The sequence below is a fragment of the Dermacentor andersoni genome, chromosome 6, assembly GCF_023375885.2.
Source record: "Dermacentor andersoni chromosome 6, qqDerAnde1_hic_scaffold, whole genome shotgun sequence".
Classification (NCBI taxonomy): Eukaryota; Metazoa; Arthropoda; class Arachnida; order Ixodida; family Ixodidae; genus Dermacentor; species Dermacentor andersoni.
The window spans coordinates 30,158,970-30,172,065 of NC_092819.1; the positions used below are offsets into that span (position 1 = coordinate 30,158,970).

Genomic DNA, 13,096 nt, shown 5'->3' on the forward strand with positions numbered 1-13,096 from the left:
TGCGTTCTCGCATACCGGGCCTCGAGGATCGCTTGACGCATACATCACGGCCCCCCATTCATTTTTCTTTTCTAAATTTTTTTTTTTCCGGCACTGTGCACAAACTGTTGTGATTGTCTGGTTTCGCGCAGTGCACGATATTGCGTGCTATGCACAAGGACACATGACTAGCGGTATAATTTGGTGCTACACAAATACTGAGGCAGAACAAGCAGATCGCAGAGCATGATCACACACTGGAACACGGTAGAAAATGGCATTGTTTTGGTACCTGCACACGTGACTGCACGACCGTGTGAACAGCAGACGAAGTGGAAGTACATTTCTCTTGCTTCGGTGCGAAGTAAAACAAAAAACACGCAGACATTCCGTTTGTGTGTTTTATTTCTCTAAACTTCAATTCATCATTTCAAGCAACAGATTACACAAATGACAGATGGTGCCTTGAATAATATTCGAAGTCGCATGTTACCACAAGCGACATCACACTGCAGACCCGAGTACATAGGCGCAGGGATGCGAGCACGTCTCTGTCTGGCTTGGAATGCAGCGGCCACAAGGAGAAGGAAAAACGGCGTTCGGATTTAAGTTTCAGACCTTTTCGTAGCACGTAGCAATGCAATTCTTTGCAAACATGATCGTTGGCGCGCATTGTATGCTCTGCGCTTGTCAATTCAAAATGACCAGACCTGATGAGGGGCCCTTTAAAGCTAGCGTAATGCATGCAATGCTACATATATGCATTGCACCAGCTCTAGTCTCTTTAGGAGTCTATAGGTATGACTACCAAATGCATGCATTGTGCATAATTTCTTGCATTTCATTTTGTCCCATGGAAAAGACAAAAATGGACATTTGTAATTCAGACTTATATTCCACAGACCACATATTCTTGTCCACATATTCTTGTCAGGGTTATCAAACGTTCGAATTACCTGAAGTTAAAAACAAATCAGTGGAGATTTATTAGTACATGGGAGAGAAATTCGTTAGGCATTATGTTGTACCTCTTTAGCTTTGCAGATTATTTTAGCTCACTTGACACACGTCCTGCCTCTTCAAGGAGTGAAGTGCAAGTGATGGTGGTTTGGGGCATGTTGAGGTGACGGTGCTTCAGCGCCATTACCCTTTCCCTCTTTCTCGAGCACCTTTTCACAGCTTCGCTGCTCTCTCTCCCTCCTTAGCAGCTCAGACTCTCAAACGCTCTTTTAAGCTTTTTCCCATCCTCCCTCCACCTCTACCAAGTGGCTGGCTTTGCACACACACACATGCACATTTTTTTCCCACTTTTGCACTCCTAATGCTAGCACATTAAATATTATGCATATCCCCTGCATTGTGAAAATTGATTTAAGTGGCACTTTCATGTTCACTCTGACTCCATGCCCTCCTTTCACCCTAGGATGTCATCCCTTGCGTTGCCCAATCAGCATAGCATGCTCCTATCACTTTATAATGTCATTGCTTGTACCAACCAATCAGCACATTACCTACTTCTCTCCTGCCTTCCTCCTCATATCACCGCTCCTCTCTTCCACCTCATCACTGGCACTCTCCTTTCCGAAGTCCATTTACCACCATTACCACAATCACAGCATCAATATCCATTGAATGTCTCAAAAAAAGTTGAACTTTAAATGTAACTGATTCCAGAAAAGGTTTACTTATGAAAATTGTAAAACCTGCACAAACATGGATCAAAAGAAGCATACAAACAAGGTATATGCCCAACGTCGTCACTCGAGTAGTGACAGAAATAGCGTCGCAATTTTGTTATGACACCTCTCAGTATGCACAACTTAATTATTAGCTAGTTGTTTCACCTGAACATTCTTTCATCAGCTATTGTTCACTGCGTTCGGCTGCGCTGGAAAGCCATTAAGTTGGAATCAACTTAAATAATTGTTTGACTCGCAACTTTCCTTGTTTGTTTTGCAGTTGATATTTCCATTTCTAAAACTGGATTGTAAATACTATGACCTGGGTCTTCCAAGTCGCGACAAGACCGATGACAAGGTGACATACGATGCGGCACATGCTATCAAAAAGTACAACGTAGGAATCAAGTGTGCCACCATTACACCTGACGAGGCCAGGGTAGAAGGTAAAGGTTTTTGCTATTAACAAGAACATGTCGCTAGGCTAGTTGGTACACGACAGTAAGTAACTAGATCTCTGTGAAAAAAGAGAGAAAGGATGGCCACAAAGTAATAGACACATGAACAGACATCCTGTTTATGTCTGTTCCTTCTTGGTCCGTTTTGCACTGAAGTGTAGTTGTTTAATGTCATGCACCAACTGGTTTGAAAAGCTTTGCACTACCTAGCTCTAAAGTTTGAATTCTGCTATACTAACAACTATCAAGCAAGCTTCCCTTGTGCTAGTGCTAAGCATACAGGTGAAATCAGTAGCTGTTCTTATGCAACATGCCATGTTCATTTCAGAAGTGTTAGGTTTGGTCACTCTACAACTGTGCATCCATCGTACAAAACTACCAGATTATGTATGGAAGCAATTTGACATAAGGCCAATGAATAGCATTGCATTAACCCTTTGAGGGTCGAATTATTTTGAAAACTTTCCCTGGTGGTCAAATTATTTTATTGCAGATCTTAAATGTACAAAATGTATAAAGTCGGGAATAAATAGTAAAAAAAAATTAGGAACAGTATTTTGGTGTCTGCATCACTCAGAACTGCAAAATGTTCAATAGTATTTCAGAGTGTGGTTCTCCTTGAAGCACGGCTCTCCGCACAGCGCCTTATCGCAGTCTGCACACCTAAAATGCGTGTCTGTTCTCATCTTGGAGCGACGAGCTGTGTTGGCGCGCACATGACATCTTCTCTTCTTGCGGCTGCCTTGGGCAGAGGTCTGAGGCACCCTCTCGCATAAGCACGTTGCCGCAGAGAGCGAAAATACCTCGTGAGCGGTGGTGATAAACAAGCCAAGAGCAGCGCCAATGAAGATAGAAATCAACTTCCGCCGCCCCTGCAAGAGCGTGCCGACAAAGAAAAATCGCCTTTCGCACGCCTCCAATGCGATCCCGCGGCGGAACCAAAACCGCGAAAGCGCATTGCCCCTGAGAGCGAGAATACCGTGCGAGCGGCGGTTATAAACAAGCTAAGAGCAGCGCCAATCAAGATAGAAATCCACTTCAACCACCCTGCTAGAGAGTGCCGACAAAGAGAAAAATGACGTTTCGGGCGCCTCCGTTGCAATCACGCGGCGAAACCGAAACCGCAAAAGGGGTGTTGCCGCAGTCTGCGCGACGCGCTGAAGCTAGAAATCAGTTCTGTTTATGTCCTTAAGAAGGTAGCGCAAATTTCAAACGCTTCTTGTAAGTCCTAAGAGGTGGCAGCACCTCCCAGTGAGCACGCATCGTCATTATGGCGCGAAATTTCAAACGGAGGGTTGAAACCGCACCCGTACGGCAAAGACCTTGCGAGACAGAAAACCGCCGCCGTACATGTGCGGCAAAAACCTTCAAAGGGTTAAAACTCGGGGATGTAATCGTATGTATGTAACCCGCTTATTTAGTTTTGAGGCACAAATGCAGTGGCTATGTTCTAGAACCAGCACAAACGACCCATTTTTCATGGCATAAGCACACAGTGGACAAAAGTATTATGGGAGTTATGTAGACAAGCTTTTCACATAAACAAGAGTTGCATTGAATGTTAAGGTGACCGCGGTCTTAAGTAGCATTGCTAAAAGGATGGAAGGGACAGACGGCCCTACAGTTTTCAGAAACAGCCAAACATGGCTTAGCTTTTTCTGCATGACAGGGCTGCACATTTAGGCCTTCCCTGGATTGGACGTCTCACTTTGAAGCATTCGGCCTTTGTGGCAGAGATTCTGTGATTGCACATGGACTTCATGTGGCCCTAGCCAACATCATATAGTTGCCAAGGACATCTGCTACGCTAACATAGGGAGATGGAAGGGTACTGTGGTCGGTCAACGCTAGCCTGCACAGAGCTGTATGCAGCAAATATATGGTGGCTACGTGCCAGCTGCACCTTCTGAAATCTCTGGCATAGCTTCCAAGTGGTACTCCTCACTGTGCTGAGAATTGTGCAGGCTCATACACTGAGTGATGGTACAGTCTTGGCTTCTATATTTCTGCTAGGTGGTGCTACGATGGCCCACGTACAGCTTTCTTGTCTGCTTTGGGACTGTTGCACCAATTTATGTTGCCTTATCACAACAGCTGCACCCAGCATGTATCATGATGCGTGTGGGGCTTCAAACTGCATCACATATTTGCACAGCTTATTCACTCGATGCTTTCTTCTTTTTTTTTTCTTTGTCTGTCAAGGGGGAAAGCATTTGTCTTCCATGCCACTAACCACGTTTTCGTTGAACCTCTTTTGTTGCTTTAGAATTCAACCTGAAGAAAATGTACCCTAGTCCTAATGGCACCATCCGTAACATTCTTGGGGGCACAGTGTTCCGGGAACCCATCCTGTGCAAAAACATACCTCGCCTTGTGCCTGGCTGGACACAGCCTATTGTCATCGGAAGGCATGCGTTTGGTGACCAGGTGCGAGTGAAATGACTTCTCTTACTCACTTGGGTCTCTGACCAAATTTTTTAAAAACCTTTTTTCTTTGAGGTTATAGTGCTGAAAACTTTTGCATAGTACATGTAATGGTATGTGCTTATTTCAAATATAAGGTCTGTTTTTCTTTATCTCCTTTGGTTCTAATTCTACGCAAGTTTCCTCTAATTTTCTACAAAGATTTGCAAAATATAATTTCCTCAGGTTTTGCTAAATGGGATGTCAGTGGCTTCTGTGTAGATCTAGGAATGCTGCAAGGCCAACCAGTTGTTTCTAGGTGGTGAGTGGTAAAGATTACAATGGCAAACGTTGAGGAATTGCGCTCGCTGTAAAAGCATCGAGAACCTGCTGCAAATGTGCCATAAGAGTGATTTTTGCAAGTTAACACATTCCTTCAAAGTTGTTCTGTTCAAAAAGCAAATACCTACATTTTTACCAGTACCTGGAAGGACAATATTTAATGCATTCACTGTGGCTGCACTTCCTAAAGTCCAGATTTCTGTGCGTGTTGACCCACCAGTGAGTTGCTTGTCGTGTTCCTCTGGTGCGTCGTGAGTTACCCGGGAGTTGCGCAGCAGCAGTGCGGGAGTAACTGCTGCGACTCGTCTGTGGCCCCTGTTACAGTAAACGTGTTCAAGGGCTCCTTGCCAAGTCCCATTGGAAATTTTGGTAATGTACTAAATGTTCAAATAAGCTTTTCAACAAGTAAACAACAGCTCTAAACAGCGCGACACAGGAGACGGTAAGAGAACCACAGGACAGAGCGCTCTGTTCTGTGGTTGTTTTGATGTGTGCTGGGTTGTGCTGTTAAAGCTTTTGTTTACAAGACGTAGCAACCCACCCAAATGAGCACGCTGTTAAATGAGTGCTCTATTGTAAGAATTTTAAGGAAATGAGTAGTGATAGTCGAGATAGAAGCAAAGAAATGTAGGCGTGCTGCTTCGATGTCCCCTCGGGCATTGGCGCCAGACCGGTCCCTCTGGGTGCCTCTACCATAAGAATTTTACAGAAGAAATGAGTAGTAGTAGTAGTCAAGATAGAAGCAAAGAAATGTAGAGCAATGTTGCCACGAGGCAAGCTAGAGACAAACCCTTTCAACAGTCCTTGCAGTGAAGTTCAAGCCACACTTCATGAATTGAACTAAAATGTAAAGAATCATATCATGCTATTGCAACCAATTCAACCACTATGTTGTCTCTAATTACTGGTATTCTATATATTATGTGATCGACGTGAGCACATTGTAATCAGCCTTTTCCTGAAACAAATGTCATTTGCCTCACCACTGCAATACTGTATGAACACATTTCTTTTTCATTTTCTGTTCTAGAATTTTAGCGTCTCAACATGATCCTAAAATGCCTTGTGCTTGTAACTTCTACTGGCACTCTTCTCCCAAACAATATAAATAAATAAAGCTTTTTCGATGTGCAGACATGATAAATTGATCAGTGAAAAAGTAAAGCAGATTGCAAGCTTTAAGAGCAAGATGGTATGTCACTTGAACAATAATGTAATCGCCTTGAAATGCCAGCATGAAGAGATATTCCTGTAAATTCACACGTGTTAAGATTTGGTTCTGGGAGCAGTCCTAATTGTGAGAGTCGAAGACAGTTGTGGGGACAGCAAGAAACTGCAACCAGCATAGCACACAAACATATATTCGAACCTAAAAATGGCGAGCCACATGAACATAAGGCATTAAACTTTTTAAGAGTGATGCGAAGTGTCCCTATACGGCGTTCATACGAGCATTCCACGCTCGCAAATTTGCACTCCACAAAGTAAACGTGGTGCCATCGCTCAATAGATTGCTCAAAGGGAGACGGCAGGCAGGCTCTTGGAGCCTCTCGTGCAACAATTGGGCTACAGGAAGGAAAGGCGGGCTGCTTCGATGTCCCCTCGGGCATTGGCGCTCGACTGGGTCCCTCCGACAGTTGTTGATGTCCGACCAACGTGTATTCCCTGCTTCTCTTCTCACCTGCGCCCGTCCCTGCCGACGTGGACTCTTCTCATTCTTCTTCAAAGCACGTGCAACTCTGGCCACCTTGTGTTTCCACGCTCGAGTGCAGGCACTACCGCACACAAAGTTCACTCCTGTGGGTTTGGTGGTCCTTCGTGGTCCAGTTCGTGGTGCCGCCTCGGCGTGCATGCTGGCTATTGCTTCACAGCATGGTATCTAAACTAAGTATGGGAAAAGTGGCAGGCATCAGGATGATCTAAACCAAACACACTGTCTGTACATATGCACTGAATGATTTATTAGGGATGATGAAATATATTTTTTCGGCTTTAGCTAGTGTTAACCTAAAATTCTTTATAACAAAGTTTGCCTAAGCATATGGAGATGTTTTTTTCCATCTCAGCTGGATAGGTGAGAATTAATGTTTACAATCTCGAGCTGTTTAAAATAGCTAGTCTAAGTGAGAACGACTTCTTTTTTTTTCTATCTTGATGTGCAGAATTGTTTTGTGTATATTGCATGAATGGTGTATATGCCACCAACACAACTATCATGGGTTTGTACAGAATGGCATAAATGTGGTCACTAATGCTTTTCTAGCTTTAGTTGTTCTGAAGAATGATGATGCTGACAGTGCTATGGAATGAGGGGCTCGCTATAGTATGAGAGGCAGATTTTGGGTGGGTAAACATATGTGCATCTCGTGGACCACACAAGGTCTACAATAGCTTTCCCAGGCATTGAAAGGCTAGAGTTTGCAAGTTTCCGTACAAGTTGAAACAGATTGCCTGATGTTCATTTATAGCATAAGCAATAAGACAGTTCATATAACGCACTCCTTTGCTTGTTTCAGCTAAGGCATTCCTCCATAAGGTTATTTTTAATGCGACACATTAAGCGGGATTTAGGTCCAGATATAGAACACAGGGCAGGCTGCTGCCGCTTTGTGCTCTTCAGCGGCTCTTCTTGAACATGTATGTCCATGCAAGGTTGCCAATAGATGGCACTAGGATTTGCATAATTTGTATAATATGTGAAGCAGCGTACTGTGTTAGACAACCCAAGGGGGCGGGATCGAATCCCAGCTGCTGCAGCCTCATTTCGATGGAGGCGAAGTGCAAGAACACCTGTGCACTGTGCATTGAGTGAACGATAAAGAACCCTAGTTGTTCAAAATTAATCTGGACCTCCCCACTATGGCATGCTTCATAATCATGTTGGGGTTCTGGCAAATAAAACCCCATAATTTAATTTAAATTGCAGACCTTTCTGTAAGCGAATGCACATTATCTTATCTCTCTGCTCTGCCACTTGATTCAAACTTCCCTGTTCCTTTTTGCAGTACAAGGCCATGGACAGGGTTGTAACGAACATGGGAAAAGTGGAGCTTGTGTTCACGCCTGCTGATGGGGGCGATAAGCAGAAGCATGTTGTGTTCGACTTCAAAAACTCGGGTGGTGTCACCATGGCCATGTACAACACTGACGAGTCTATCGAAGGCTTTGCTCGCTCCTGCTTCGAGTATGCTCTTATGAAAGAATGGCCCCTCTACCTAAGCACCAAGAACACTATCCTTAAGCAGTATGATGGCCGCTTCAAGGACATCTTCCAGACTATCTTTGAAAGGTGGGAATTTTTCGTCATTTCCTCGTCAGTCGGAGACATTATACCATTGACTTCGACTCGATATAACATTCGCAAATAGTTATCTGTGGTACATAAACCTAACAGCCAGCCCATACTGTGATAGCTGCAGCAGTTTAGAGACAGTGGACCATATATTACTTGAATGCCCCATATATACCATGATGAGAAATTTTGTCATGAATGCCAAATGGACATGATTTGTTACAATCTGCTAACATTAAGTGGCATCTTGGGTCCTATGCCCTGCCCTTCAAGACAGCAGTGGGCCTTAGGCTCATTATTCACATACCTCTTCGAAATCGGCTGTCTCTGAAAGCTTTAACCACGGTTAATTTCAAGAGACAGAAAGGGCTAATATTTTGTCTATCCTGTCAATATCATTATCGGGTTTATTTGTACATTTTCAATTCTTTTCCGTTTTCTTCACTCTACTCCAAAATCTTTTAATTCTCTTCCCTCTCCCTATGCAGAATAGCATGTCAGTCTGTGGTCACATGCACAGCAGCAAAAATCTACGGCTTGCAATAATGAATTTCTCTTTGCTATTCTTGTCGTAAACTGCACAGTTTGCTTTACTGCAACAGCTGCTAAGTGCTCAAAAGTGGCTCTGCTGCATTCATTTGTCGTTTATGTGTTCATCATGCTACCAGCATGTTATAATTGTTAGGTCACTTCCTCTCCTCACCACTTCCTCACCCTCTACTTCACTCACACTTTCCTTGTATTTAGTGCCCAGTTATGCCACGCCCACACACTGCAATTTCAAGGAACTAATAAACCATAAAAAGCATTGCAGGTTGCTGGTTCCTGTTCACGTTTTGTTCAGGTGGGGTGGTATTATACTTATGTCTGCTTTACCACAGTGTATAATGTACTGTAGACTATATGCTTGAATTATTGTTTTATCACTTGCATATTACGCTTTTGACGTGCAGAACAGCTGCTAAGTTTGTAAATTCTGTGCAAAACAATGTCGAGGCTGTTTGCATGGCCTGCAGATGATTAGGTTGTTGTTCTTGTCCGAGCACAGTTTTAGTACTGCACCAAACATTGCACTGCTTGGTGTGATTTGGCCAACTTAAGTTTTATATATGAAATATATGGGCTTCGTGCCAATTCCCTCTTCATTCTAACCTACCATCACTGTTGCACGAATAAATGAGTTAAGGGAGGACATTGGTTGCTGTTGCATTCTCTGTGCCTTGCTTTGCAGTGAATACAAGGAGAAGTTTGAAGCAAAGAAAATGTGGTACGAGCATCGGCTTATTGACGACATGGTAGCCCAGGTGCTAAAGTCTTCTGGTGGCTTCGTCTGGGCCTGCAAGAACTATGATGGCGATGTGCAGTCGGACATCATTGCTCAAGGTTACTTAGTGTATACTTCTTAGTGATAAAAGGAAGGACAGTGCAGTGGATGAAGGTTTCTGCTTAGATTACTTATGCTGCTGGTACTGATACTGTTGATAGTGATGGAATCTTAATCAAACACCCTGTAGATGGCATACTGTGCAGTTCAAGCCTTCACATCTTGTAAGTTTTAATCCTTTGAGTGCCAGGCATTTTGGGCATTCCTGCCGCCTGGGGGCCGGAAGTCTTCCCAATGTGAAACAAGTTCAATTTATGTTGAAGTAATGTGTTAGCAGACTTTAGACTCAAATCATATTTATTCGTCATAAATTCCTTAACAGTTTACAATATTTCTTTATCATAATAGTCAAGCAAAAATGAATGATTATGATTTTAATTATGGTGATTAGTACATAAGTAAGGAAAAAATTAATGTTGGGTATTTTATGAATGAAGTTCTTGTATATCAAAGTTTGCAAAAATTTCTTGAATTTATGCATCACTCACTGTGCAGGCTTTTATGTGCCACTCAGCCATGTCGGAACTTCAGACTACTCGCGCCATACATGTAACTCAAGCTCAAAGGGTTAAAACTTCGAAGGTGTGAAAACTTGAACAAATACAAGCTGCCATAGGATTTTAGTTTTCACCCATTTTTGTACAGATGTGACCAGCACATAGAGGTTTCGTGAATTATCTCGGAAAGGCAGGGAGTGAGCTAAAATTCTTGCTCTAATTAACTCGGGCACAGCAAGGGATGTACACAAATGCCTGACCAACATGCTACTAATGCTGGAATGGCAGTTAAAGATTTAGTTTCCTGAAATGACTTGCTGTGCAAGTACAAGAAGGCTTGTTCTCTCTCGTCATATGTAAATTATTATTACACAAATCGGTGTAAGGTGAATGCATATTAAGAAAAATATGTATACTACTGTTAGGCAGATTAGGTACTTTTTTTTTTCCTTTCAATTGCAAAGGTTTATTTCTGGGGAACTGACATGAATGTTCTGTGTAGCACTATTCTACAATAAGATTTTTTTACACGGAGATGCTTAGAACCAAATGCATTGTTAGCTGTTTTGCTTTGAAACTGCATTTTTGGCAAGTTGTAATTTGTTGACATTCATTTACATAAATACTGAACATCAGATCATATTTTGTTCTCCTCTGTATATGTTACTAGACGACATCCCTTTCATTAGTTCTATTTCAAAATAGAAACAGTGTTTTCAAGTACTCCTCCTTTCCACTAACAGTAACGAATTAGAATGAGCTTAACTTATGCCTAGTATCATGGAAGGCAACATTGAGATTTCAGGTTCTGCTTAAGAAGTGACAGTTATTGTATTTGTGATCTTTTCTTTTTCATGCACGTCTAAAGAGGGATTGTCAGTTGTTGATTTCACATAGTGATATTCATTAAAGTTTTTTGAGTGATGTTGTGATGTAATTTCTGTTTGCTTTACCACTCTGCAAGAGCTCCCATCCTTGGAGTGCACAGTATTGTAAACAAATAAATTTCTGTATTAACAGGGTAACGGGAAGAACATGCAACAGATATTGAACGTTCACCGAGATGTTCGAAATTGGCAATGCCGATACCGACAAAAGCAGTAGTTGGTCATTAATTGTATTCATTAGCTTTCTTGCATACTTCTAATAGACATTTCAGCAGGCTTTTGTATGTTTCATTTTTATTTGAGCTCATCTTTAATTTTTATTGAAAGCTGAGCTCATTATCCTTATAGAAAGGGTTACCACAGAGCTAATTTTTGTTTGTATTGACATAAACTGCATGCAAAAATGCTGCACTTTTTTTTAAATTCCTGTGGTGCCTACATTGTTACTCTCATAAGACTTCATTTTAAACCTTGCTACATTGCTCACGAAATACTATAGCATTGCACTTAGCTGACCTGTGTCACTACTTGTCCTTGTTCAACAGGCTATGGTTCACTCGGTCTGATGACAAGTGTCTTGCTTTGTCCTGATGGAAAGACTGTTGAAGCTGAGGCAGCGCATGGGACAGTTACCAGGCATTACAGAGAACATCAAAAGGTTTGTCAACAGCTTATCAATGCATGTTGAACTGTCGTGTAACAACGCATAGAATCTCGACTCTAATGAAAAAGGTAACGTCGGAGGACACCTTGTGTTGTTTCATAAGCTGTGTTGCTCATTACTGCCATCATTACACCTGTGCAGTTGAGGCATCCAAACTGTGAGCATTTTCAGGAGACCAGAACTGGTGGTCGGCCATTGCCTGACATTGACGTAAGCTTGAGTTGAAGTAGGGAGTTTCAGCTGGTATCAGATAATCAGTCGCTTTCCCTCACTCTTTTTCTTTTGTTTCATGCACTGTTACATGTAAGTACATTCTTCTGCTGTGCCTTACACACATAGCAGACAGGGGCCATATATATAATCATAAGGAGCCAACAAAGACACCAAGGACAGCATAGGGGAAATTATATGTACTCATTAATTGAATTTAAAAAATGATAAATTAATGAAAAGGAATGTGGACGGATAAACTGGCCACAGGTGGGGCATGAACCCAAGTCCTTGCATTATGCATGCAATGCTCTTGGCAATTGAGCTACCGTGGTGCTGTTTTGTCGCCCACTTTCTGGAGCAATTATGTTTATCTACTAGAACTAAGCCTGAGAGTGTTAGCCAGTGCCACACCTCACGGTCTTGACAGCAGATGTGGAACATCCTTAATGTGGTGAATTGGGCATGTGTGTGCATAATTGAAAAGGTTGCAGCACAAAAAGAACAGACGTAGACAAGACGACAAGGACGAGTGCCGAGAAATTGTCAGCGTTCGTCCTTGTCTTGTCTGCATCCGTATCTTCCTTGCGCTGTTGCCTTTTCAATTATGTAGAACACCCTTCTTTTCTTTGTTGCAGCCATCATGTATACGTGATCTACAAATACATACAAGCATACAAATGCTATATATATATATATATATATAATAGGCTCTTGTACATTGAGGATGCAAATACCGAAACATGGGATTCTTTTTTTCTTCTTTTTTGTCACTGGCTTGGACGTTGCTACGACGCTGTTGTCAAGACCATCATGTCTGAATGACCAAGCATAAGAGAAGACTGGAAAGTGAAACTGGCAGTTACAGAAGTACAGCAAATGCAAAGAAAGCTTGCTGCCCAGATTTTCGTAATGGAGTGCAGAGATTTAACTTTCAATTGAGAATGTGAACCAGGCATCAAATAGGGTGTGCACACTGTAAGTGATGCAAGCAATATCAAAGCAATAAAACTTGGAGAAAAATAAATGCTTAAAACAGTTGCAAGATCAATTAGCAAAAAAAAAATTTAGGTGTAGCAAAACAGCAATGTATACTGAGGCTACTGCATGTAAGTTCTTGCAGTTTACCAATGAAAAAGCCTATGGCTTCTCATCCAAACAGCTTGAAGAAGAGACTGCCATAATTCATTGGAATATAACTGCAGTACATGTCACTAACCAGATATTGTCCGTGAATAGAAAAATGGCTTGATTCATATTGTGTTTAGTGCCTGTGGCTCTATCTGGCCTCTTCGACCACC

General features: G+C 42.2%; 1 protein-coding gene across 1 annotated transcript in view; it reads left to right on the forward strand.

Annotated features, from left to right (window-relative positions):
* LOC126521461 (isocitrate dehydrogenase [NADP], mitochondrial-like) overlaps positions 1–13,096 on the forward strand; it is a 33,909-nt gene that overhangs the window by 14,978 nt on the left and 5,835 nt on the right. Inside the window, exons 3-7 of the mRNA XM_050170166.3 lie at positions 1,939–2,104; positions 4,383–4,543; positions 7,867–8,150; positions 9,385–9,536; positions 11,467–11,579. Of these exons, the coding sequence (XP_050026123.1) occupies positions 1,939–2,104; positions 4,383–4,543; positions 7,867–8,150; positions 9,385–9,536; positions 11,467–11,579 (876 nt within the window). The remainder of the gene's footprint in view (positions 1–1,938; positions 2,105–4,382; positions 4,544–7,866; positions 8,151–9,384; positions 9,537–11,466; positions 11,580–13,096) is intronic.